This window comes from Vombatus ursinus, unplaced genomic scaffold, assembly GCF_900497805.2.
Source record: "Vombatus ursinus unplaced genomic scaffold, bare-nosed wombat genome assembly UNPS02000582.1, whole genome shotgun sequence".
In the NCBI taxonomy this organism is placed as follows: Eukaryota; Metazoa; Chordata; class Mammalia; order Diprotodontia; family Vombatidae; genus Vombatus; species Vombatus ursinus.
This window is the reverse complement of record NW_020940360.1, coordinates 37,171,324-37,194,504: the sequence shown is the minus strand read 5'-3', so window position 1 is coordinate 37,194,504 and position 23,181 is coordinate 37,171,324. Positions and strand designations below refer to the sequence as shown.

At 38.8% G+C, this 23,181-nt stretch overlaps 1 protein-coding gene across 5 annotated transcripts; it reads left to right on the top strand.

The window, feature by feature from the left end:
• The first annotated feature begins 5,977 nt into the window (after window positions 1–5,977).
• On the top strand, window positions 5,978–22,793 carry ZBTB24 (zinc finger and BTB domain containing 24). 5 transcript variants are annotated; one of them, XM_027855643.1, is made up of 9 exons: window positions 5,980–6,217; window positions 8,340–9,326; window positions 10,765–10,932; window positions 11,279–11,362; window positions 12,099–12,182; window positions 13,100–13,208; window positions 19,029–19,078; window positions 19,726–19,807; window positions 20,416–22,793. In XM_027855643.1, the coding sequence occupies exons 2-9, from the start codon at window positions 8,369–8,371 to the stop codon at window positions 20,999–21,001; spliced, it is 2,121 nt and encodes a 706-aa protein (XP_027711444.1). In that variant the 5' UTR covers window positions 5,980–6,217; window positions 8,340–8,368; the 3' UTR covers window positions 21,002–22,793. The 5 variants fall into 5 exon arrangements, with proteins under 5 accessions (XP_027711463.1, XP_027711466.1, XP_027711444.1 ...); XM_027855651.1 differs by lacking the exon at window positions 5,980–6,217 and adding an exon at window positions 6,401–6,453; XM_027855662.1 differs by lacking the exons at window positions 19,029–19,078; window positions 20,416–22,793 and having other exon boundaries at window positions 5,978–6,217.
• The last annotated feature ends 388 nt before the right edge of the window (window positions 22,794–23,181 follow it).

The following is a 23,181-nucleotide window of genomic DNA, read 5'->3' as shown; positions in this document are numbered from 1 at the left end:
CTTTCCCTACCTACATGTGAATAAATATGGGGTGTTTTTTTTTACAATATAACTAGCTGCCTATTTTCTGATTTCTGATGTATATTTTTAAAGTACATTTTATGTAATTTAATTGACACAAAGATTGCAACTTGTTTTAAAAACTAATAGAATTTGAAGAGGAAAGCACTAGTTCTTCATTTGTATAACTAAAGCAGGAAAAAATCTTAAATCTGAAGAAATTAGGTTGGGGTTAAAAAATATCAGACTACAGATACTGGCTGTAAGACCCAAGGTAAAACATTTAATGTCTAATAGGCCTTGGTTCCTTCATTTGTAAGATGAGGGAAGTGGACCAAATTATCTTAAGGTCTCTTCCATCTCTATGATTCTAATAATTTTAATAGCAATTAGAGACCTTTTGCCAAAGTTAGACAAGGGACCCATAAGTTAGTTGGCCAACATCTTTTCAAGAGAGTGATAATAGAAGTGGCTGACTGCTAAATTCTGTCTGCATCCCAAACTTAACTCTTTTCCTAGTATCCAAAAGATACCGTAGTCTCCTAATATCTGCCATTTGCCTTCTGCACATTACAAAGTCCAAATTGTAAGCTCTAGTATTCCTCAGGTGGTTGGAAATATCAGATTTTACAAGGACAGTCTTATATGTGGGATGATTAGGACAATTATCAACTTATCTTCAGTAATCAGTGACTATACTAGCTAGAAAAAAGCAATTGATTAAACAATAAGCATATATTAAAGACCTACCATGTGCCCATCTGCTGACATGACCCACGATCCCAGCACAGCAGCTAGGACTCACTACAAAGCATCCTCTCCTATCACCTTCCACCCTTCTGAGTGAGAACTGGACCCAGGCACAACAATCCAAAGCTCCTCCCCTCACACACCATACCCCTCCTCAGTAGCACAAGGAGTCCTTCCCACCCATAGGAATCCCAGGAACTTACCACTTTAGCCACCCAAGTATGAATTGGACATCCAACAACCAACCCTCTTTCCTCCTCCCCAGACAAACAGTGGCCTCTTGGAAAAACCAAAGACCTCTTAACAATTAACTTTGCAGATTCCTGCAACAACTTGGACTTGGAGCCCTGATCAACCTGAAAGGACATACATCTTCCCCCTTCGTCACTAAGTACTGGGCAGGCACGGAGATCACCAGCAACTACCCTTTTTGAATTGGCATTGACCTTATTTTGATGCTCAGCTTGGCAGCCTTGGAGCTTTAGGCTTGGACCCCAGAGCTCTGGGGTGGGACCTGTGCCTAGAGATTGGCATTCCAGGATGATGAATGGTTGCATGCCCCAGGCTGTATACTTAGCAAGAAGCATGCAGCAGCTGTGTGACTCAATCCCCAGGAGTAGAATAGTGTCTCAGTTCCAGCATCCAGCCCAGTCTGAAGTCTAAAGCAGAATAACCAAATCAGCAATGCCAGACTAAAGGGGAGCCCATAGTTCTGTCACTCTGAACCAGAAGGTCTTTCCAGCTGGATGATAGTGATCAAATCCAGCAGCAGTCTACATAATGCCAAATGGAGCAAACCCACAGACTTGTTGCTCTGACCCAAACCCAGGGCAGAAACTTGTAGAACTCAGACCAGGAGGGTAGATATCAGACTTGGCCTAGGATCAGAAGACTTTGGAAATACTGTAATCTTGCAAGTCCTCAAGAATGAGTTGTCCCTGAGATCCTGGAAAACCTCAATACTTGATACCCTTAGAAATCATTAGTAGGACCAGCCTAGGCACTCCCAACAGAAACGTTCAGAACTGAGCCCTAATATAAAGTCCAAAGTCAAGAAGCAGGCTAGAAGAATGTGCAAATAAAAAAGAATTCCACCAAAAAAAAATGGTGACAATAATGCTCAAGACACTTGGGCACACGTTCAAATAGAATTCCAGGATAAGATAAAGCAAGAGTTTGAAAGAAGGTTTAACTTTTAAACTCTTGCTTTATCTTAAGTGATATGAAAGCACTGGAGGAAAAATTGGAAAAGAAATTATAGCTGTGCAAGAGAATTGGAAAGATGATTAGTAGCATAGCACAAGAGATATAAAAACTTTCCCAACCAACAAACTCTCTAAAAATTAGAATGGAACAAGAGAAGCTAATGATTCCCTAAGGTAACAAGAAATATATTTTTTAAAAAGTCAAAAGATTGAAAAAAAATTGGAAATGTAAGGTAGCAAAAAACTGACTTTGAAAATGGATTGAGGAAAAAACACTCAACGGGAAAACAAAAAGGAAAGGAAAAAGGGAGAAGGGCTAATAAGAAAGAGGGAGGACAGATTAAAGGAAGGCTTAGTTCTAAGCAAAACTAACTATAAGGATGTACAAAAATATTTATAGCAATTCTTTCACTATAAGTGGCAAAGAACTGGAAATTGAGAGGTTGCTCATCAATTGGGGAATAGCTTATCAAGTTATGACATATAAATATGTTGGAATGCTATCATGCTGGAAGAAGTTATGGGGGTGGGGTGGGAGCAGATCCAAGATAGCAGAGAAAAGGCAGGGACTTGCCTGAGCTCTCCCAAATCTACCTCCAAATACCTTTAAATAATGCTTCACTACAAATTCTGGAGTGGTAGAACCCACAAAAGGATGGGATGAAGCAATTTTATATCCCAAGACAACTTAGAAGGCCGTCAGGAAAGGTTTATCTCACCAAGGTAAGATTGGAGTACAATCTAGTACAGGCCACGCCAGGGCCTGGAACTCTAGACCTGGGGTCAGGAAGACTTTAGTTCACATCTAGCCTCAGACACTTACTAGCTGTGTGACCCTGGGCAAGTCACTTAACTGTGATTTGCCTCAGAAAAACATGGAAAGATTTGCATGAACTGATGCAAAGTGAAATGAGCAGAACCAGGAGAACAATGTACATAGCAATAGCAATATTGTAAGATGATCAACTGTAAATGGCTTAGCTATTCTCAGCAATACAGGGATCCAAGACAGTTCCAAAGGACTTACGATGAAAAATGCTTTCCATCCCCAGAGAAAGAATTAATGGAATCTGAATGCAGATTGAAGCATACTTTTCCTTTACTTTATTTTTCTTGCTTTTTTATTGTTTTCTTTCACAGCAAGACTAATATGGAAATATGTTTTGCATCACTACGCAGTATGATATACATCAAATTGCTTGCCTTCTCAATGAAGGGGAGGGAGGGAGAGAATTTGGAACTCAAAAATTTTTTTAAATTAATGTTAAAAATTGTTTTTACATGTAATTGGGGGAAAATAAAACATTAAATCATTTTTTAAAGTTGTGAAGGGGATGATTTTAGAGAAACCTGGGAAGACAAATATGAATTGATATAGAATTAAAATAAACAGAATCAGGAGAACAACTTATACAGTGACAAAAATATTATAGAGAAAAACTTGGAAAGATTTAGGAACTCTGATCAGCACAATGATTCCAGAAGACTCATGATTGTGCTCCCTCTCTCACAATAGGAAACTGAAGGAGGGCAGATTGAGAGAGTTTGTTCTATTTTGTTTTTTAGCATGGCCAATGAGGGAATTTGTTTTGCTTGACTGTACATGTTTGTAACAGTTTTATTTTCCTTTGTTTCTCAATTGGAGAGAAAGGAAAGTAGGAGGGAGAAAAGACTGTTTTTTGCTGATCTAAAAAAAATAATTTGAAAATGGAAGCATGGTATCAATAACTAGCAAATTTATAATATTTTTTACTCTACAGTGGGCAGATATCATCTAAAATATTGTATTCCTTCTGAGTGCCGTATTTTAGGAAGGAACTCAAGGGAAAAATTTCCTACCTTAGTAGAATTTGGCCCTCAGTTACAGGAATTAGGGAAGTAGAGGGTAGAAATTTATATGGGAGAAGTAAAGCTGTTTAGAGTAAGAAATGGAGTCAAAGTAAACAGTTGGGGGGCTAAAATAGGTCACTAATCCTTAGCCATTAATGGTAGGGGCAGCCACTAACCCAAGCAATGTTAAAAGATCTCAAGGTAGGCCCCCAGAAAAGGAGGACAAGGGAAAGAATGGGATAAGATGAAAAGGCAGGGACTTACTGCTAATTGCTAGGCTGAAGGCAGGGACCATACTGATGAACACTGTATCAAGGTATCCTTTGGCATATATCTATCTTCTGCTCCTAGCCATGTGAAAGTCTGTCACTTTCAAGTCTTGCTAAAGTCTTCCTTCCTGGAATGATAGGTGACCACTAGAAGCAAGATCCTCTAACTTAATAGATGAGCAAAATTATGGGCAAGGAGTTAAGTGGAAAAAAAATGAAAAACTGGGAAAATAGAGTTGTTTTTTCTGTCTCTTTACCTTCATTTATTTTGATCTGTGATGTGATCAAAGTGTTTTTTTTAAAAAATTGTGTCATCTGTGTTACAAATATATGTTTTGGCTAGAATGAGATTTCTGAAAATTATTCTAAATTTGTTAATTTTATTTTATGTAATTTATCTGTAAATAGATCCATCCACAGTATGGTTCAAAGTGTTACTACATTTTGTGAAGCAAAAGAGGTGGTTTTTTCCTTCAGTCTTCCTACGATAGAGAAGGGCTCTCCCAGGTCACAGAGGCTAATTAATTAATATTGTTGGGGGTTAAGTACTTTGAGTTCTTTGGTAGAAAGGTTCTCTACAAATAAAAAGTTGTTGATGTCCTTCTTTTTCTCCTTAAATCCATGAAAAGGAGTCTGGCAGCACTCCACTGTAGAGAGAACACTAGTCTTGGGATGTGAAAGAGCTGGATTTTCCAGCCCCAGCTCCCTGACTTACCGTGTGTGCATGAATAAATCAATCACCTTCCCTAGATCTCCGTTTTCTCTACAGTAAGATGATCTCTGAGTGGCAATTGCAAAGTACCAGAGGGGAGGGGAGGGGTAGAGAATCAGCATTTTATAGCACTTACCATGTGCCAAGTACTGTGCTAAGCATTAAGGGATAGGATCAAATAGTAAAATAGTACAGGTTCTCAAGAAATTCCCATTCTAACGAGTGAGACAATACATATCTAAAGTTTCAGCCGCAAGTCAAATGGAAAGGCCCCACAGTCCCTAGGATGCCGTGGCAAAGCAGGTGTTAATGCTTCTTTAATGACATTTCAATGGATTAAATCACATCAGCTTCTGATGCTGAACCATTTGACAGTGTCAAGGCTTTTGGCAGCAAGAACTTTCCTTTCTGGCTCTTCGGTAACTCTGAACGACCTAAGGGAACAGTAGCCAGGCTGCGGCACCTCTATTGCTTCCCAAGATGATAGGTGAGGGCACTGGGCTGGAAGCAAGGCTATTTATCCCCAGGGCTTTGGGGGATAGCGTCCTCGGTTGTCTCCATCGGTGTCTGAAGGTCCAAGTGGTGATGGTGGTTTGACCAGCTGGACACACGCTAGCCCCTGTCTCTCCTTCAAGATGTCTTGCTGATTCAGCTAAGCTGGCTTGCCACACAGTAGGAGCTTAATGTATTATACTGAATTGAACTGAAATTGAATCGACTGTGTTCAAGTCCTGTCTGGGTGACCTTGGCCAAGTCAAACTCTCCATGCTTAGGACTATAACAGAGAAGATGTCCACCTGCCTGCACAGGTAGAGAGAGTTTCTTCACCTGGAAGGACCTTAGATTAATGAAATCACAGGTCCAGTCCCTCCCTACCCCCAAGTCTATGATGATCTCTAAGGATTCCTGTCACTCCAGAGTGACCACATGACACTCAATTAGCTAGCTTACGGGTCTCCAGTTTGGGTAAGTGTCCTTAACACGCCCAATGGGTTTTCGAGGGGCTCTGCGCGCGTGCGCCCTGGGAGCCCGGAGCGCGCTCCCGATGCCGGCCCCGCCCGTCTCGGAGCCAGAGCCAGCCTCGGGAGACTACAGGCCTTTTCCAGTGGGGGTGGGCCACGTGTTCGCGCTGGGAGCGTCAGGACGCACGCACGCTCAAGGGAGGGAGGGAAGGAGGGAGGCGCCGCCACTTCCGGGGTTGTGAAGCCGGGACGCTGGTTCTCTGGCCGGCTGAGCGGCTGTTGGGGAGGCGGAGAACTTGAAGCTGGGGGTACCCCGGAGTCGGGGCCTGTCCTGGCTGCCCTTTGGCCGGGGTCCCCGCTGCGGGGCGGGGAGGGGCGGGCCCCGGCTGGACTAGCTTTCCCCTCCTCATTCTCGGGGAGGCAACGGCCCCGACCCCGGCCTCGGGCCTCGTCCGGGTGATCCGCGGGAGCCCCGCTGCCCCAGCCAAGGTAACCTGCTCACCTCGGCCGCTTCCGCCTCCTCGTCCTCCGGCCCCTGAGCCCCTGCCGGCCCTTCTGGCGACCGACACCTGCGCCCGGGGCTTAGAAGCTGTCAGTGAGCGGGGCCCAGCGCGGGTGACGTCAGCCTGACCCCCTCTCTCTCCCCTCCCACCCCCATTTTTCTGAGTCTTGTGGTTAATGGAAATCCCTGGTTGTTTGTATAAAGTACCAGGCACCACCATCAGGTACTCAGATACGTTCTTGGGGTTACTCATTTAGCCCAAGTTTCAAGGGACATAAGGCCATCTCGTTTTATTGATGAAGAAAATTGAGGCCGAGATTAAGGGAGATCACACAGGCACTAAAGTAGCGTTTGAACCCAAGACTCCTGACTGCTGGGTCAGGCTCTTTCCGCAGTACCAACCACCTTGTCATTTTCAACTGTAAAATTACGGAGTTGTACTGTTTTTAACCCGAGGTCCCTGAACTTTAAAAAAAATTAATAACTGTTTTCCACTATAATTGGCATTCTTTGTAATCTTATGTATTTTATTTTATGCATTTAACAAATATTTTGAGATTCTGAGATATTGAGATAACATTCTTGAAAGGGAATCCTATGGCATATCAGACTGCCAAAGGAGTCCATAATACCAAAAAAAAGGTTAAGAACCCTTGGACTAGATGTTCTTTAAAGTCATCTCCAGCTCTTTATATTATATTATGTTCCCCAATTCATCTGTGTAAAAAGAAAGACCTGAATTCAGATTCTGCCTCTGACTGAACACTGGCTCTGTGACCTCTTGTGACCTTACATTTGTTTTTAAAGTGAAATTGTGTACTTTTTGAGCTCCTTATCCATGCTCTACCAGACTGTTATCCTACAAACAGGATGATTGTAATGCTTATACTAGGGAACTGAAAAACCAGAGTTATATAACCTTTATTCTAATGATTGATAGAGCTAGAAGAGAAAATGAAGTTATCTTATTCACCCCTGTAATTTTACTAAGGAAACTGAAGCACACAGATTAAATGATTTACCCAGAGTTGCTCAGCTGAGTTAACGTCAGAGCCAGGACTAGAACAGGACACTGTCTTCTGACTTTTGGTGTTCTTTACAGATAGACATTTTAAAATGAAATGTTAATGCTTTTTAAAAATGTTTAGTCTTGCATCTTGGATGAAATGTTTAGTTCGAAAAGTACTTTCCTTACAACAACCCTATGAGGTAGATAATAAATGTTATCCCTATTTGACACGTGTAGAAACTAAGATTAGGAAGTTATGATTTGTCAGTAACTATGTTGCTAAATAAGAATCTGCAAAAACATTTTAACTCAAGCCTCCTGATTTCAAATCCAGTTTTCCATCCACTGTGCTATGAACTACGTCTCAGGAGTTAAGAGTATTGAGTTTAGAGCCAAGATCACCTGGGATCAAATACCACTTCTGACATTTACTACACATATAACCCTGAGCTAATCACTTCTGTGAGCCTCAGGTAATTTCCTAGGATTTTCCTGCTATGGTGATACTCATTCTGACATTTAGGAGTTAGGGAGCCTCTTTAGAAACATCATGTTCATTTCCCTTCCACAGGAATCCAGATTGTTAGGGTAGTAATATAAGACTGGAGACTTGGTGTCTGTCACCAGAATGTCAAGGTTTGTTTGAGAAAAAAATTGTATTGGTTATTTATGAGCACCTTTGAGTTTTTGCATTCTTTGTTTGGGGTAAAATAAAGTCTATTCTGTTTTCATTTTGCTTTGTTACATTGAACTGTTGCATAGAACAGGAGTCCCTTTTACCTACATCAGTAAAGACTTACATTAAGCTATATTGTGGGATTCCCAGAAGAAACACCATATTGGGGCCAATTGAGCCAGAGAGATGATTTTTGAGAAGTCCCCAGGGCTAAACTTGGTCTATGTAAACCCAGTTGTAATCTTCATTAATGGAAGAAGTTTTCACCCTAGAAATTTCTCAGGGTAACAATCACAGATTTGCATGTTTACATAGTCTTGCTTCATGCTGTCGTACAGAGAAAATATGACCATTTCATTTTTGCCTTCTGGGAAATTTTCCAAAGCCTATATTTTATTTTTAAAGTATCTTTTTCTTTCTATAGGTTTAGACCTTTTTTGGCTTGGAACAAAGATGGCAGAAGAAACTCCAGTGTCTTCTGAGAAGCTCATTGTACATTCGGAGGCTCACAGTGGTACCATTCTGGCTAACTTTGAGGAACAAAGGAAAAGAGGCTTTCTCTGTGATATAACTCTAATAGTGGAAAACGTACATTTCCGGGCCCACAAAGCTTTACTGGCTGCCAGTAGTGAGTATTTCTCAATGATGTTTGCAGAAGAAGGGGAGATAGGCCAGTCAATTTATATGCTGGAAGGTATGTTAGCAGACACATTTGGTATACTGCTGGAATTCATCTATACAGGTTATCTTCATGCTAGTGAAAAAAGTACAGAACAAATATTGGCTACTGCTCAATTTTTAAAAGTGTATGACTTAGTAAATGCTTACACTGACTATCAAAGCAATCATAGCTCAACAAACCCAACCTCTTTGGCTACTGGTGGAGCTCCAGTAGTTGTTATTTCTAATAAGAAAAATGATGATCCTCCAAAGCGAAAACGAGGGAGACCAAGAAAAGTCAAAAATTTGCAAGTGGTAAAACCAGAAATGGCTTCACTTGAAGACAACCAGCTCAGAGAGAATAATTCTGTTCAAAATAAACAAAACTCTATGGCAAAAACAGTAGAAGGAAGCAATAGTATAACAAATGTACAGATCCCAGTAAGAGAAGTGGAAGAATCTGAGCATGCTTGTGGGTCAGGCACTGTGGAAATGCCAACAGAAGAAGATGAGAACTGTGATCCTAAGTCCCAGGATGTACAGGGCAGTCAGAGTCGCTACAGCAAGCGCAGAATTCAAAGATCTGTTAAACTCAAAGATTATAAACTTGTTGGGGATGAAGATGATCAGTGTTCAGCCAAGAGAGTATCTGGAAGAAGAAAACGCCCTGGTTCTGAGGCTCGCTGTAAAGAGTGTGGCAAGGTGTTTAAGTACAATCACTTTTTAGCAATCCATCAGAGAAGTCATACAGGTATAATGCTTTCTTGGTATGTTGAAATTTTGACTGATTAATTGAGAATGTGAGAAACTTTGTTTTTGCCAAAGCTAACCCCTTCGTGTTGAATGCTAACTCTGGGACTGTGTTGTATCAGTCATCCTGTCTGACACCTGCACTCTCTCTGATACCTTCCCTTGCATAGGCGTGTGTGTACATGCTTAGGTCTCTGTATTCTAAAAGATTCATCCTTTGATCTTCAGTAAGATATAGGCTTCTCGAGGGCATAATACCTTATGTATGTTAGGCACGTAATACATTTTTTGTTGAATTTTGTTGTTTGACCCTGCCAATCATTCAAGTTACCACCATCTATCTCTTCCCCTTCACTGCTAAGCTCTAGGAAAAAAGTTTTTATTTACTTCTTCTACCACATTATCACCCACTCATTCCTCAGTCCCACCTATAAAGTGTTCTGACAAAGATAACCAGTGAGCTCCAGTAAACATTTCTTAGTCCCCATCCTCCTCGACCTTTCTGCACTATTTTAATCCTACTAATCGCCCTACCCCTGATAGTTTTTTCCCATATTCTATCATGATAGATTATCTTAGTTTCTATTACTCGTCTCTTGTCTTCTTTCTGTTTTCCAAGTGTGGGCTTCTCTGAAGGCTGTATACTAAGCCCTCATCTCCATATGTATTCTCTCCCTCAACAATTTCATCAATTTCCATAGCTTCAATTATCACTTAGTATCGAAGAAGGATAGGACCTTTGAGATCCAAGTACTTATAACTGCATCTCTTAATGAACCCTCTTCCCTTTCGACAGCATAATTGGCCCCTGTGTTGATCAAAGTTTTGAAGTCCTTCAAAATTGTTTTTTTTTTACGTTATTTTCATCATTAGGAAAAGTGGTTTCTGGTTCTATTCCACTCTGCATTTGTTCACCTTGCACACTCATATGTGCAAGCCTACTGTGTTACTAGCTGCTTACTCATCTTACTTTTTCTTCTCACTATTCTTCATTTCATAACATAATAGCTCCAAATTGAGCAATCTTTCCACTACAATGCTACCTCCTCATCCCCATTAAATGCTCCTCACCCCTTCTTTGACAATTGCTGTTCTTGTCCTTCAAGCCCCTCAGAGGTGCTCTCTCCCTCATACCTTCCCAGAGCCTTCAGCTACAAGTGGTCTCTCCTTCCTTCTGCTTCTCATAACTCTGTTTGACATCTCCTGGCCCTTCCAGTCTTTTATAGTTAGTATACTTGTTAGTTATATAGTTAGTATACTTTTATCTACCTGCTATAGTAAGCTCCCTGAGGCTTGGTCTGGGTGTTTTTTCTTTTGTTTTATTTTTTCCCCCATTTTTGTATTCCCAGTGCTTAGCAGGGTGTCTTGTGCCTGGTGGATACTTAAATACGTGTTTGGATTTAATTTTTTACATTCTCCTATTTTTGGACTTGCTCTAGGGGAACGACCTTTCAAATGTAATGAGTGTGGAAAAGGTTTTGCCCAAAAGCACTCATTGCAAGTTCACACAAGGATGCACACGGGGGAACGGCCATATACCTGTACTGTTTGCAGTAAGGCTTTAACTACAAAGCATTCTCTACTGGAGCACATGAGCCTACACACAGGTAACTAACTGTACTCAGGGCAAATCAAACTGATGCCAAAAAGCCATCCATTTCTTTAGTTAGGATTAAAACTACCTAGATTTTCGAACCCCAAGCTTTACCCAAAAAAAAGTTTTCAGTTTTAAGCCTCCATAAATTCTGCCTGACATTGAGCATGATAATGGTGTAATTGAAAATCACTTTCCCTGTTAGATGAAATGGGCTTTCCCCAGTGGTGAGAGTGTATATTTTCGTTTTCCTTCCTGAATTTTTTGCTTTGACAAAGTTAATTTTCCTCTTTTTTTTTTTTTTTTAACCTCCCTCCCTTTTCCCTTACTTCTTTCCCTCCCCTCCCACCCCTACCCAGGACAGAAGTCTTTTACCTGTGATCAGTGTGGAAAGTATTTCAGCCAGAAAAGACAGCTGAAGAGTCATTACCGAGTCCATACAGGTACAAGGATTTGGGGAGAAGTCTGGATTGGTGAAATGAGGAAAAACAACACAGCTCTGGTATCTAAAACAGAACTAAGTAAATAATAAAATAGAATTGGTATTTGTTTCCAAAGAAATCTGAGTTAGCTCCCATAATATTAGGATTCTGTACTGTAGTATGCTATACTATTCCTCTTCTACATTTTTACCTGCTTCCAGCTTTAAGGGGTACCACAAACTCGTTCACTACTTAGGCCTTAGTCGACTTGGTCTAGCTTGTCTCTTTTCTCCGAAACATATTATCTGGATCATAGGGCAGAGGCAGACAAACAGTAACTTCCAAAGGAGTCCCCTGTAGCTCTGAGCTCTTATTGTTTCTGTCCTTGATTTATTTGTTTCTTATTTCCCACCTACACTCATCTGCCAACAGCAGAGAAAGCAAAGGGTTGGTTGAGAATGAAGAGATCATTGGTTTAGGCCCCTTCCAGATTTCAGAGAGGAAAGGTGGAGGAAGTTTATTTAAGGCAGAGTAAAGGGCATCTCAGCTTGGAACATTAGTGGACTCAGCATGATTTAACTGAAATAAAGTGTGAAGATAAATAGAAATTATTGCAGAAATAATCAATGAAAACCATTGTTTTGTTAAAGTATTATATTAAAGTGGTTATTTTGCAGGGAAGTGCTTTAACACAGATCACTGAAGAAATACAGGGGAAACATACATGCACTGACACTTTTTTTATTATTGCGACAAGGCCATTCGTTACCGGAATGTAACCACTGTCATCGCAAATTCATGGATGTATCTCAGTTAAAGAAACATCTGAGAACACACACAGGTAATATGAACATATGATGTGTTTTGTTGGAGTAGATCATCAGCCTTGTCTAGTGGATAGGGCTCTGGACTTGGAGTCAAGACGACTTAGGTTCAAATCTTTCCTTTGATGTAGTCTGACCAGGGACAAACCACTTAGACTTGTTAATCCTCAGTTTCCCCATCCCTAAAATAGGCATAATACCTATACTATGGAGCTTACAGGTTCAAACATCCAGCCTTGACAAACTTCCAAAATTCTGGCAACATCTGTCTATAGAAAAGGGTGAGGTTTTTGTTTGTTTTAATGTAAGGTTTTCTGTAAAATTAGTAGTCCCCTAAGAATATATTTACTTTAATCATCATTTTCATTGAATAGTTTGTTTTAATATATGTATTGAGTTTAGACTACTTCTTTTATGGATTTGTGATTTTATCTGTTTGGGTACTCCACTACTGACAGATTATAACTCCCTTCATCCAGAAAAGTGACTCTTAGTAGATGGTCTTTGTGATTTCTCATAGTCAAAAAAAATTCATCACCTCATGGCCAGCCATGTGGTAGATGAGCACTTTTAAATCTGGTTAAGCTGGTTCTTAGGTAGCAGATAGGCATGTTCAAAGTCCTTCTTCAAAGGCACACGTTCAGCATCTGTTCAGCCACATAAGACCTGCCAGAACTTGTTCTCTGCTCTACAGCCTTTCAGAGGCCCGTGGTCAAGTCGTCTTAACACCTGGATGAGATGTTAAAAATAGGACTTTAATGGAGGCCTAAAGGCCACAAGATAGTACAAATCACAGCCAAGTCATTGTCCTATGTAGAGTACTTTCCACATTTGACGTTGTTACAAAAGGAATTGGGAGAGAAGAGGGAAAATACAAATGTCTCTCAAAGTTAGCTTAGGCAGTAAGAATCGCTCAAATAATTTTTCCCCCTAGAAACAACTTGTTACTCAATAGTTGAGCACTACCACCTCCAGAAAAGTCAGCTTTGGGCAGCAAAAGGCGATAGGAGTGATAAAGAAAACTCAAAACCTTTTATGTTAAGGTAAGCAAAGTAATTCACAAAAACTTTTGGGGCAGGGTAACTGATGTATTGATATCGGATTTCTAATAGAAAATGTTCTCAGTTTGGGATATCGCTCATTTCTAATAGTGAATTTTTGTAGTCAGTTTAAATCTGAAAAGTTTTTATTATTGCCACTGACTGACCTTTTAAAAAAAAATAACAAACAGATTTGGTATCTTAATTTGATCCCAAGTCCTATTGAACCTTTGAAAATGCCTCATGTCTCCATCCTTTCTCTATTCCTACTGCTGCAACTCTAGTACAGACCTACCTCATCTCAAACTTGTACTACTATAGCAGCCTCCTGACTTGAATTCTGCTTACAGCCTTTTACTCTCTGGTCCATGCCAGATACTGACATCATATGGTCTTTAGAAGACACTGAGTTGTTGTTTTTTGGGGGGGGGGGGGGGGGGGGGTGTGGGTTGGGGGGGGGTGGGGGGGGGGGGGGGGGGGGGGGGGGCGGGGTAGGTTATGGTATGGGATGGTATGGTAGGGCTCACTGGTCTTAGCGAGGTCTTAATCCTAGCTCAAACACTCATATGACTTTGAGCAAGTCAGTTCTCTGGATCCCCTTCAGTTTCATTATCTTTAAAATGATGAGTTTGGACTAGATGATCTCCAAGTTCCTTGCCAGTTCTAATGTTTTATAAACTGTCACCCTAGGTGCAACCAATCCATCCTCTCTGAGCCTCATTTTATTAGTCTATAAGATGGAGATGGAGAGGTAATCCCAGAGTTATGAATTAAGTGAAAATTTAGTGCTATATGTCATTTGTTATGTCACTCCCTTGTTAAAAAAAAAATAAAAATAAACTGCCAGTGGCTCCCCATTCCTCACAGGATAAAGTCCAGATGTAGCATAGAATTCTCAGAATCTGAGTCGAAAGTGACCTGAAGAGTTGGTGAATATAACTAAGACCTGAACAAGAATTCCCTATACAACCTACTTAATGAGTGACTGTTTGTATAAAACGTAAACCTATCTCTGCAGCTTTGACCCATGGCACCTGGTTCTCCCTTCTAAGGCCACACAGAACAAATATATCCTTTTTCCACCTGACAGACCTTCAAATATTATTTGGGATAATAGACCATAGGATCACATATCTAGAGCTGACAGAGATCTTAAGCATCATCTGGTCCTCCCCTGATTTTACAGATGAGAAAACTGGCCCAAAAAAGCTCAGTGATTTTCCCATGTTTATACATAAAGTAGCAGAACCAGTATAAACAGTACCATGTTAATCTTTTCCAAAGTTGGCACCCTTTTCATTGTACCATAACTATCATTTGTCCTCTGAGTTTTCTCTTCTCCATGCTTAACATTCCCAATTCCATCAGTTGATTATTGTTTGGCGTACCATGTTCTTGTTGAACTTTTTCTGGCTTCTAATGGTTACCACTTCTCTTTTTAAGTGCTTATATACTATTTGCATGTTTATAATCTGACTTCAGCCTCTCCATCCACCTTTATTTCACTATATTCATTATCTGAAAATTAACTCATCTTTTTGCCTAAAATCTCTCCTCTTCCAAACTTCCTTATTTCTGTCACAGGCACTGCTATCACTCCAGTGTGTCAGGTTCATAATCTTGGCATTATCTTGGACACTTCATTCTCCCTCTCCCCACATATCCAATCAGTTGTTAAATGTTGCCATTTCTGCCATCATAACATTTCTTGAATACAACTCTTTCTCTGTACTCATGCATCTGTCTGCTACCTACTTCAGGCCCTCATCTGTTCTCACCGTGATTATGACACTGTCTCCTAATTGATCCTCCCACTTCAAGCCTCTCCCTACTCTGGTTTGTTCCATATACTGCTGCCAAAATAATTTTCTTAAGAATAGATCCGATTGGGGCAGCTGGGTGGCACCGTGGATAGAGCCCTGGCCCTAGAGTCAGGAGGACCTGAGTTCAAATGCGGACTCAGACACATGACACTTACTAGCAGTGTGACCCTGGGCAAGTCACTTAACCCCGATTGCCTCATCAAAAAAGCAAAAAAAAAAAAAATCTAATCGTGTGATTTCCCCTATTCACTAAGTTCCAATGGCTTCCTTTTATCTCAGATAAAATATAAATTCCTGTTTAGCTTTTAAAGCATTATACAACCTGGCCCTAACCTGTCTTTCAAGCCTCATTAGCCATTCGTCATCTTCCCACGCTGCAGTGCAGCCCAACTGACTTTCTCTTTCTCCTCACAACACTCCATCTCCCATCTTCATGCATTTGCACTGGCTGCCCTCCATGTTTAAAATCCACTCTGTCCTTTCCTCCACCTCATAGAACCTTCTCTTTCCTTAAGACAGAGCTTAGGCAGCATCTTCTGCATGAAACCTTTCCTGATTTCTGCCTCCTGCCCCCAACCTACCATCTTGCCTCCCAAACTGCCTTTTATTTAGTTACTTAGTATTTATTTTTATTAACTTTATATTTATGCTATATGTACTTTTTACATATACTTACTTCCATTGAAATATATGCTTATTTTGAGTAAGGATTGTGTTTCATGCTTGGTACTAGTATCCCCAGTGCTTAGTATAGTGACTGGCACATAATAGGCACTTTATAAACACATGTTGATTGGTTGTCACTTCCCATATGATTCCTTCTGTTCTCTTTTACTATCTTCCAGACTTCATGCTTATTCCCGATGTCAAGTTTTTCTTCTTATTCAAATATTTTCAGCTCATTTTGATCTTTCTTCCCTGTAGTATCTGTTGTCTACACCACACATTTTGATTTTGTCATACACTTTCTTGTGTTATTACTTAGCTGTTCCTGTGTGTATCTTCTCTTTCCAGCAGAAATGTAAACTGAAGACTAAGGATCTGGGTTCATTTACAACCCCTTATCACCTAGTACAGTGTTATGCACAAAGTAGTTGCCCAGAAATTGCTTGTTAATTCACACATCGATGAATTCAGAGCAGTATCATTATTTAGCTCTGTTTTCTGAAACAAATATATTCAGTGCATTCTGTATATTATGGTGTAGGGAAATCCTTCATGATTTTACATAGAGTAGAAGAATTTGGTTTTCATATGTCTCTTTTTTCTTCCTAACAAGAAAGCACCATCTAAAGGACATTCCTTACTACATGACTCAAGTGAGTGCAATTAGCTCTCAGCCACTGAAGAGAAAAAAAAAACCAGCCAGTTTTCTTGTATTCTGAACATTTTTCCTCTTCTAGTTCCATTGTGTAATAGAAGATTTCTCTTCTCACATATTTGCATCCAGGTTGATTTGACTAGATAAAACACATGTAGGAAAGAAGAATATATCTCAAAAACTGAATAGAATTTTTAAATACTTAAAAGTATGGTACAAACCATATGAATGGACTAAGGGAAGAGGATGATTGCTTTCTGTATTTAAGAAACTGAGAAAGAATTCAATCTCAGGGCCTAGGGGTAGGGAGACTAGAAATCGTGGGTAGCCCCATCTGACGTTCAGTTCTGGCCCTGTGAAACTGAACAGAGAAAGGTTCAGGACCCTAGTATGAACCAAGGGAGTAATGAGTGGATAATGCAGATTTAATTAGGGAAAACCTCCTCTGCCTGGACTACATGGAAAAATGTTTAGCTTGAACCTTCACAGAAATGTATTTTTTTTAATGTAATATTTATTTATTTTTAGCCTTTTTTGTTTTTTTAAAGTTTTGATTTCCAAATTATTTCCCTCCCTCTTGCCCTTCCCCACCCATTGAGAAGACAAGTAGTATATCAACTATACATGTGAAACCATGCAAAACCACAGAAATGTATTGAAAAGGAAGATTAGCCAGTTGTCCCTGCTCTTCACCTTGACTGAAATTATGTTTAATGTATGTTAAAGTGTTAACTATTTTATCCCAAATATTTTATTTGCAACTACTTAAATTTTGTAATTCTATGGATAATTAAGGAAACATTAGAATTGTTTCCTTAAGATCAAAATTCTTAAAGGTCTGGGAAAGTCTTTGTTTAATGCAGTGTATGCACTGGTACTAATAATTCCTGCTAGAGTATAAGCTCTGTGAGGGTGGATATTGTATGTGCTATTTATTATCCCCTTTCCCCCACATCACCCCCAAGTATCTAGTGCAGTATTTTGCACACTGTAGGTACTTGATAGATAATTGAAAAGATTTTCCCCTCCCTGGTGATGCCATTCTTGTCTAAAAATTTAGATTTTAGTTTTGGTCAACAGTCAATCTTACTTTGCCACCTTATGCCACCAGCAAGATTAAGCAGTATTCTAAATGACACTGAGAGTTGTTTTTTCCCCATTTTTGTTGCTGTTTGTTTTTTAAATAGATTGGGGAGGGGGGAAGGAGGGAGAGAATTTGGAACTCAATTTTTTAAAAATCAGTATTATTAAAATAGCTTGATGAAGCCAGTCCATTTTTCTTTCTTTTAAAATAAATTTTGCTTGGCTACATTTTGTTTTATATACCCTAATTTTCCTGTTTTTGTTCCCCTTCCCCCCAGTCATCTCTTATAATACATAGATTTTTAAAAGAGGAAAAAGAGAATATTCAGCAAAACTGATCAATACATTGAAAAATTATGATATTATATACAGTGTTAAATACCTGTGTGACCCACTCCCTTTCTACTATACAAATGAGTATGGGGAGAGGTATCTTCTCATAACTCTTTTTTGAAGCCAATCTTGTTCTTGGGAATTCTGCAGCATTAATTTTTATTGTTTCATGGTGGTGGTTCTTTCGTTTACATTGCTGTAGTCATCATGTATATTGCTTTCCTGGCTCTGCTTACTTCAACTTTGCATCAATTAGTATAAGCCTTTGCTGTTCCGTAGTCATCAGATTCATAATTTTTTACAACATAGTAATCTTCCATTACATTCATGTTTCAAAATGTGTTTAGCCATTTCCCAGTTGATGAGCATCTACTTTGTTTCCAATTCTTTGCTAGCACAAAACATGTTACTATGAAAATTTTGGTGTATATATATATATATACACACATATATACATATATATATATACATATATATATATATATATATAAATATGTAGAGCCTTTCTTTTTAATAATTAGGGTTTTTTTCCCTAAGTAGTTTATGTTTCCAGGTTTTTGATCATTGGATTGTTGATTTCCATTATTTCTGATTCTCCCTTATCTAGTTTGTTCCAGATTACCAAAGATGACAAAAGGTGGGAATAGCCTATGTTGGAGGGGATATGGAGAGACAGAAACACTAATGTAATGTTGGTTGAACTGCAAACTGTTCTAGCCATTCTGGAAAGCAGTTTGGAATTATGCAAATTAAGTGACTAAAATGTCCATACCCTTTGACTCGGAGCTACTTCTAGGCCTAAAGGAGGTCAGCAAATCAAAGAAAGACCTCCTAAGCACCAGAATATTTACAGCAGCACTTTTTGTAATAGCAAAGAATTGAAAACAGAGTAGGTGAACATGAGTCTGGTAATAGCTAAACAAGTTATGTATGTGAATGTTACCAAATATTGCTACATGATCAAAATATAGATAAATATGGGAAGACATATGAATGAATACAAAATAAAAGTAAGCAGAACCAGGAAAGCATTATGAACAATGATGACAGTAACAAAACACAGCAACAAAACAATTGAAACTGAATGTGATGAAACTTTGATGACCAAGTTTAGCCCCAAAGAAGAGAAATAAGAAGGTACTTTCTCTCTCTACCCCTACCTTTTTTGTGTGGGTGGAAGACTGAATGAAGGCTGCATATGATGTCAGACTCTTTGAACATGATAGTTTTACTGAGCTGCTTTTTTTTTTCTTTGTTATATAGGATGGCTCTCTGGGAGCGGGGAGGAGAAGGATATACATTGGAAAATATAGGTGATATAAAAACAAAACATATCAATGAAAATTTACTTAATAAAACTGGGGGGGGGGGAATACATTGCCAGTATTAACAAAGGCCATATGAAATAGGATTAACTTTTTGTCTTCCAAAGCAGAAGAAATAACAAATGACCCTTTTGATAATACAAGTGAGTAAATATTTCCAGAATTTGTTCAAGTGTTAGGCATGACATTGTAGATTCAAGATTATCCCTGCTTAGATTTTACTGCTTTCAAATATTCAGTGCTGTGGCCATTAATAAAAACACTCTGACAAGGGGAAAAGTATTTTTCCTACTTGTAATTAAGTGTGAAAAGAGAGATCTGGAAATAGAATCAGTTATATTCTACAGCTTTAAGCTATTAAACTTAACTACAGTAAGACTTTTGGGACACTGTATATTGTCATGAGTTGTCATGTACATATTAGTCTCTTCAACTAATAATTTCATGGGCAGGAATCCTATCTCTATGTTGTAATTGTCTTGTATCCTCCGTAGCACCTACAATACTTAATGAATGTTTTTCATGAATGCTTTTTGAAGTTTGTTTGCCTTTTGCAAAATCTTTTTATTCTTGATAATAAAGTTGCTTGGGCTATAAGTGTTTTTCACAATATTTCTCTCTCTTTTTTCTTAAAGGTGAAAAGCCATTTACTTGTGAAATCTGTGGCAAGTCTTTTACTGCAAAAAGTTCTCTTCAGACACACATCAGAATACATCGGTATGGTTTTTCAGATATTTTTCATATATAAAAGCTTTCTCCTGAAAATATTACTCCAATAGAATTTTTCATCAAGCATTTTAATATCATGTTCTCTCTTTTCCACAATGAAATCCTAAATTTTGTTTGCAGAAATACTGACAATTAGTTCAAAACTTAAATCTACAATAAAAAAATTAAGGACGCATAGAATATTTTTATTCATTCCAATTAGTCTTAGACTGGATCACAGTCATTTTTTAAACATACACATTTGGGGATTGTTTGAATGCTTTTTTGTTATAGTAACATTAATCATATTTGTGCAGTTATATAAACACATGGATTTTCTCTATGAATTAAGGACATGATGTTACATTTCCTGTAACATTTTAGCAGTAAGGAGATGATCTCATCCAATGTACTTATTTTTTAGAAATGAGGAGCTTGAGAGAAGTTAAGAGAGTTGTCCAAGGTCACACAGTGGCAGAGCCAAGATTAGAACTAGTGCCTCCTGCCTCCTAGTCAAGTACTGTTGGGGCTACAGCATGTTGCCACCCTAAAAATTTAAACTCAGTTATGAGAAACATTTTTTAAAATGTAAATTTTGTGTTTATTTTTCTTTACAGAGGAGAAAAGCCATATTCTTGTGGCATATGTGGGAAATCCTTCTCTGATTCCAGTGCTAAGAGGAGACACTGTATATTACACACAGGCAAAAAGCCTTTTTCCTGCCCCGAGTGTAATTTGCAGTTTGCACGCTTAGACAACTTGAAGGCTCACTTAAAAATCCATAGCAAAGAAAAACCCTTTCCAGAAGCTCCTAATGCTCCCAGCAGCAGCAACCCAGAGGAAGTTCGGAATATTCTCCATCTCCAGCAGTATCAGCTTTCCACCTCTGGAGAGCAAGAAATTCAACTCCTAGTAACAGACTCAGTCCATAACATCAATTTCATGCCTAGCCATAGTCAAGGAATCAGCATTGTCACAGCAGAAGGCACCCAGAGCATGGCAGCAGACCAAGCCGCTGACCTTACAGTGCTCACTCAGCAGCCAGAACACCTGCAGGGTTTGATTCTTTCAGCTCAGCATGACCAAACGGAGCACATCCAGAGTCTCAATATGATGGACAACCAGATAGCAACCTCACCGACTGAACAGGTGCATATAATCACCCTGTCCAAGGAAACCCTGGAGCATCTTCATGCTCACTGAGAACCAGCTGAGGAGCTTAGAAGCGGCCCCTTCTTGCTCAGCTCAGCCCATACAACAGACCCAGGGGTCAAGCTGACAGGCCAGGAGACACCGTTGTGGCCCAGCCCACACAGCTTAATGCACAGTTCAACAAAAGTGTAATTCTATGATGTTTGTCCATAAGCTGACCATGCTGTGATTAATGACTCTTAAAGTCGGGCTTTCTGATAATGATTTTTTGGTTCCAATATGCAGAGTTGTTTTCATCCTTTCAGATACTAGAAAACTAATATTTATAATGCTGTACATTCAAAGCTGTAAAGTGGCTTGAACTTGTCTGATTTGAACTATCATGTGACTTGAACTGACCTGTTTGGTAATATTGGTGAAAAACTTTCACTTTTATTCCATCTCTTAGGTCTTAGATTTTCACTCAGGTGCTCTATTATAATGAAGGCAGTTATGACTTTTATGTAAGAGTTGAAATTCATACCTTGTGTTATATTTCCAGTCTTCAGGGTGACAATTCTGCTAAGTGTATTTTGGTTCTTTGATGAACTACAAAAGTCAGTCATGTGTTAGTTTAAATTTGACATATTTGTTGGTTTTGCCTCCTTGTTACTGATGAATACAGAATTGCCACTAAAAGCTTACAGAATGCCAAGCCTTCATGATACGTTAAGGAGTACACAGTCTTTGACCCTCTGACACCAAAGAATTAGTAACAGTCTTGTACTTGAATTATTTCATGATTCTGTAAGTCTACTGCATTGTACTTGAGAAGTAAGAATATGTGGTAAAGCCCTTTATTCAGGATCCAAGCAATCGGAAAACTGAAAGAACATATGTTTACATATACAGAGGGAACATATTCTGAACTCTACTTATGTGAGAAAAGCAAATGTATCTAATAAGTATTTCTTTAAGTAATATTCAGAGAATGCCACGGGGGTGAGTACAGATTTCAGTCTAATGTTTTTCGTCTTCATTACTCTACGATGATACTTGATATTCTTGAAGGGTCTTCCAAATCATTGGAAAGGTAATATTAAATCCAGAATGTTGCTATATTCCAATTGTCTGAAAATTGAATCTACAGTAGCCAATACTAACCCCAATCCAATTTAGACTAAAGGAAAATTCTCACAAAAGTTAGGCGTCATTTTTTAAAATGGCTTTTAATGATTAAAAAAGCAGATTTCTTTGGACCCCTGCTAAGCCTTACAGAATTAGTAACCACTTTGTACTTTTAATCATTTTACAATTGAGTCATCATAGAAATATTAAATTGTGTGGAGTATGATTTTTAATGCTGTGTATTTTGGCTATACTTTTCTGTCAGATAACTAATTAGGGGTTCTTGAGAAAATCTAAGGACATAATTTGGTTGTTTACAATTTATATAATTGTGGGATAGACTAGGAGAACCTGACACTAAAATACTGGGCATAGTTCATTTGAGGTGGCTTTTGCATTAGTTGCTGGTTTTTAAGTACCCCTGATTTCTAGCCTTCAAATACATGTTTTGCAGGTTGAAGTAATAGTGTTCTTCAGGTTTGTTGAAGAATCACAGTTCCTTTTTACATATTTGATGTGCTGTATTTTTATTATGTGGAACCCAATTTCCAGAGTAATCTATTTTATATATAATGAGAAGAGCAACATTATATGGATTCTAACTAGGCCAAAGGTAGAAGCTAAAGTTTTATAAACAGAGTTGTAGACAAAGTAGCATTTTGTGTTCTGCCATATATAGCTTAACCTTATAAATAAATGTAAAATAATTATTAACTCATAAACATTTTCAAACTTTCATTTTCTCCAGAAGTTCTATAAGTAGTAAAATCAGAATTTGGTTTATAACTTCATCTGGCGTAGTTACTTCTTGGGGGAAAATGAGAAAGTGGTGATAATTGATCAATCTAGTTTCATAAACTTTATGACAATGTAAGCAGCTTGTATGTAGAAAAGATATCTCCCCTTATTTTTTTTTGCCTGGAAAAGAGAAAACCTGGGAGGAGACATATTAGCCATCTTCATTTCTTTAAAGCCAGGACCAGTGGGTGGAAGTGCAACAAGTGGAACAACTTTCTCACTGTTAACAATTCTCTGAAAGTGGAATAAACTGAGGTAGTGAGTTTTAGCTTGAGGCTAATATCTCATTGTCAGAGTTGTTGAGCTTTCTTTTTTCCTTTTTTTTT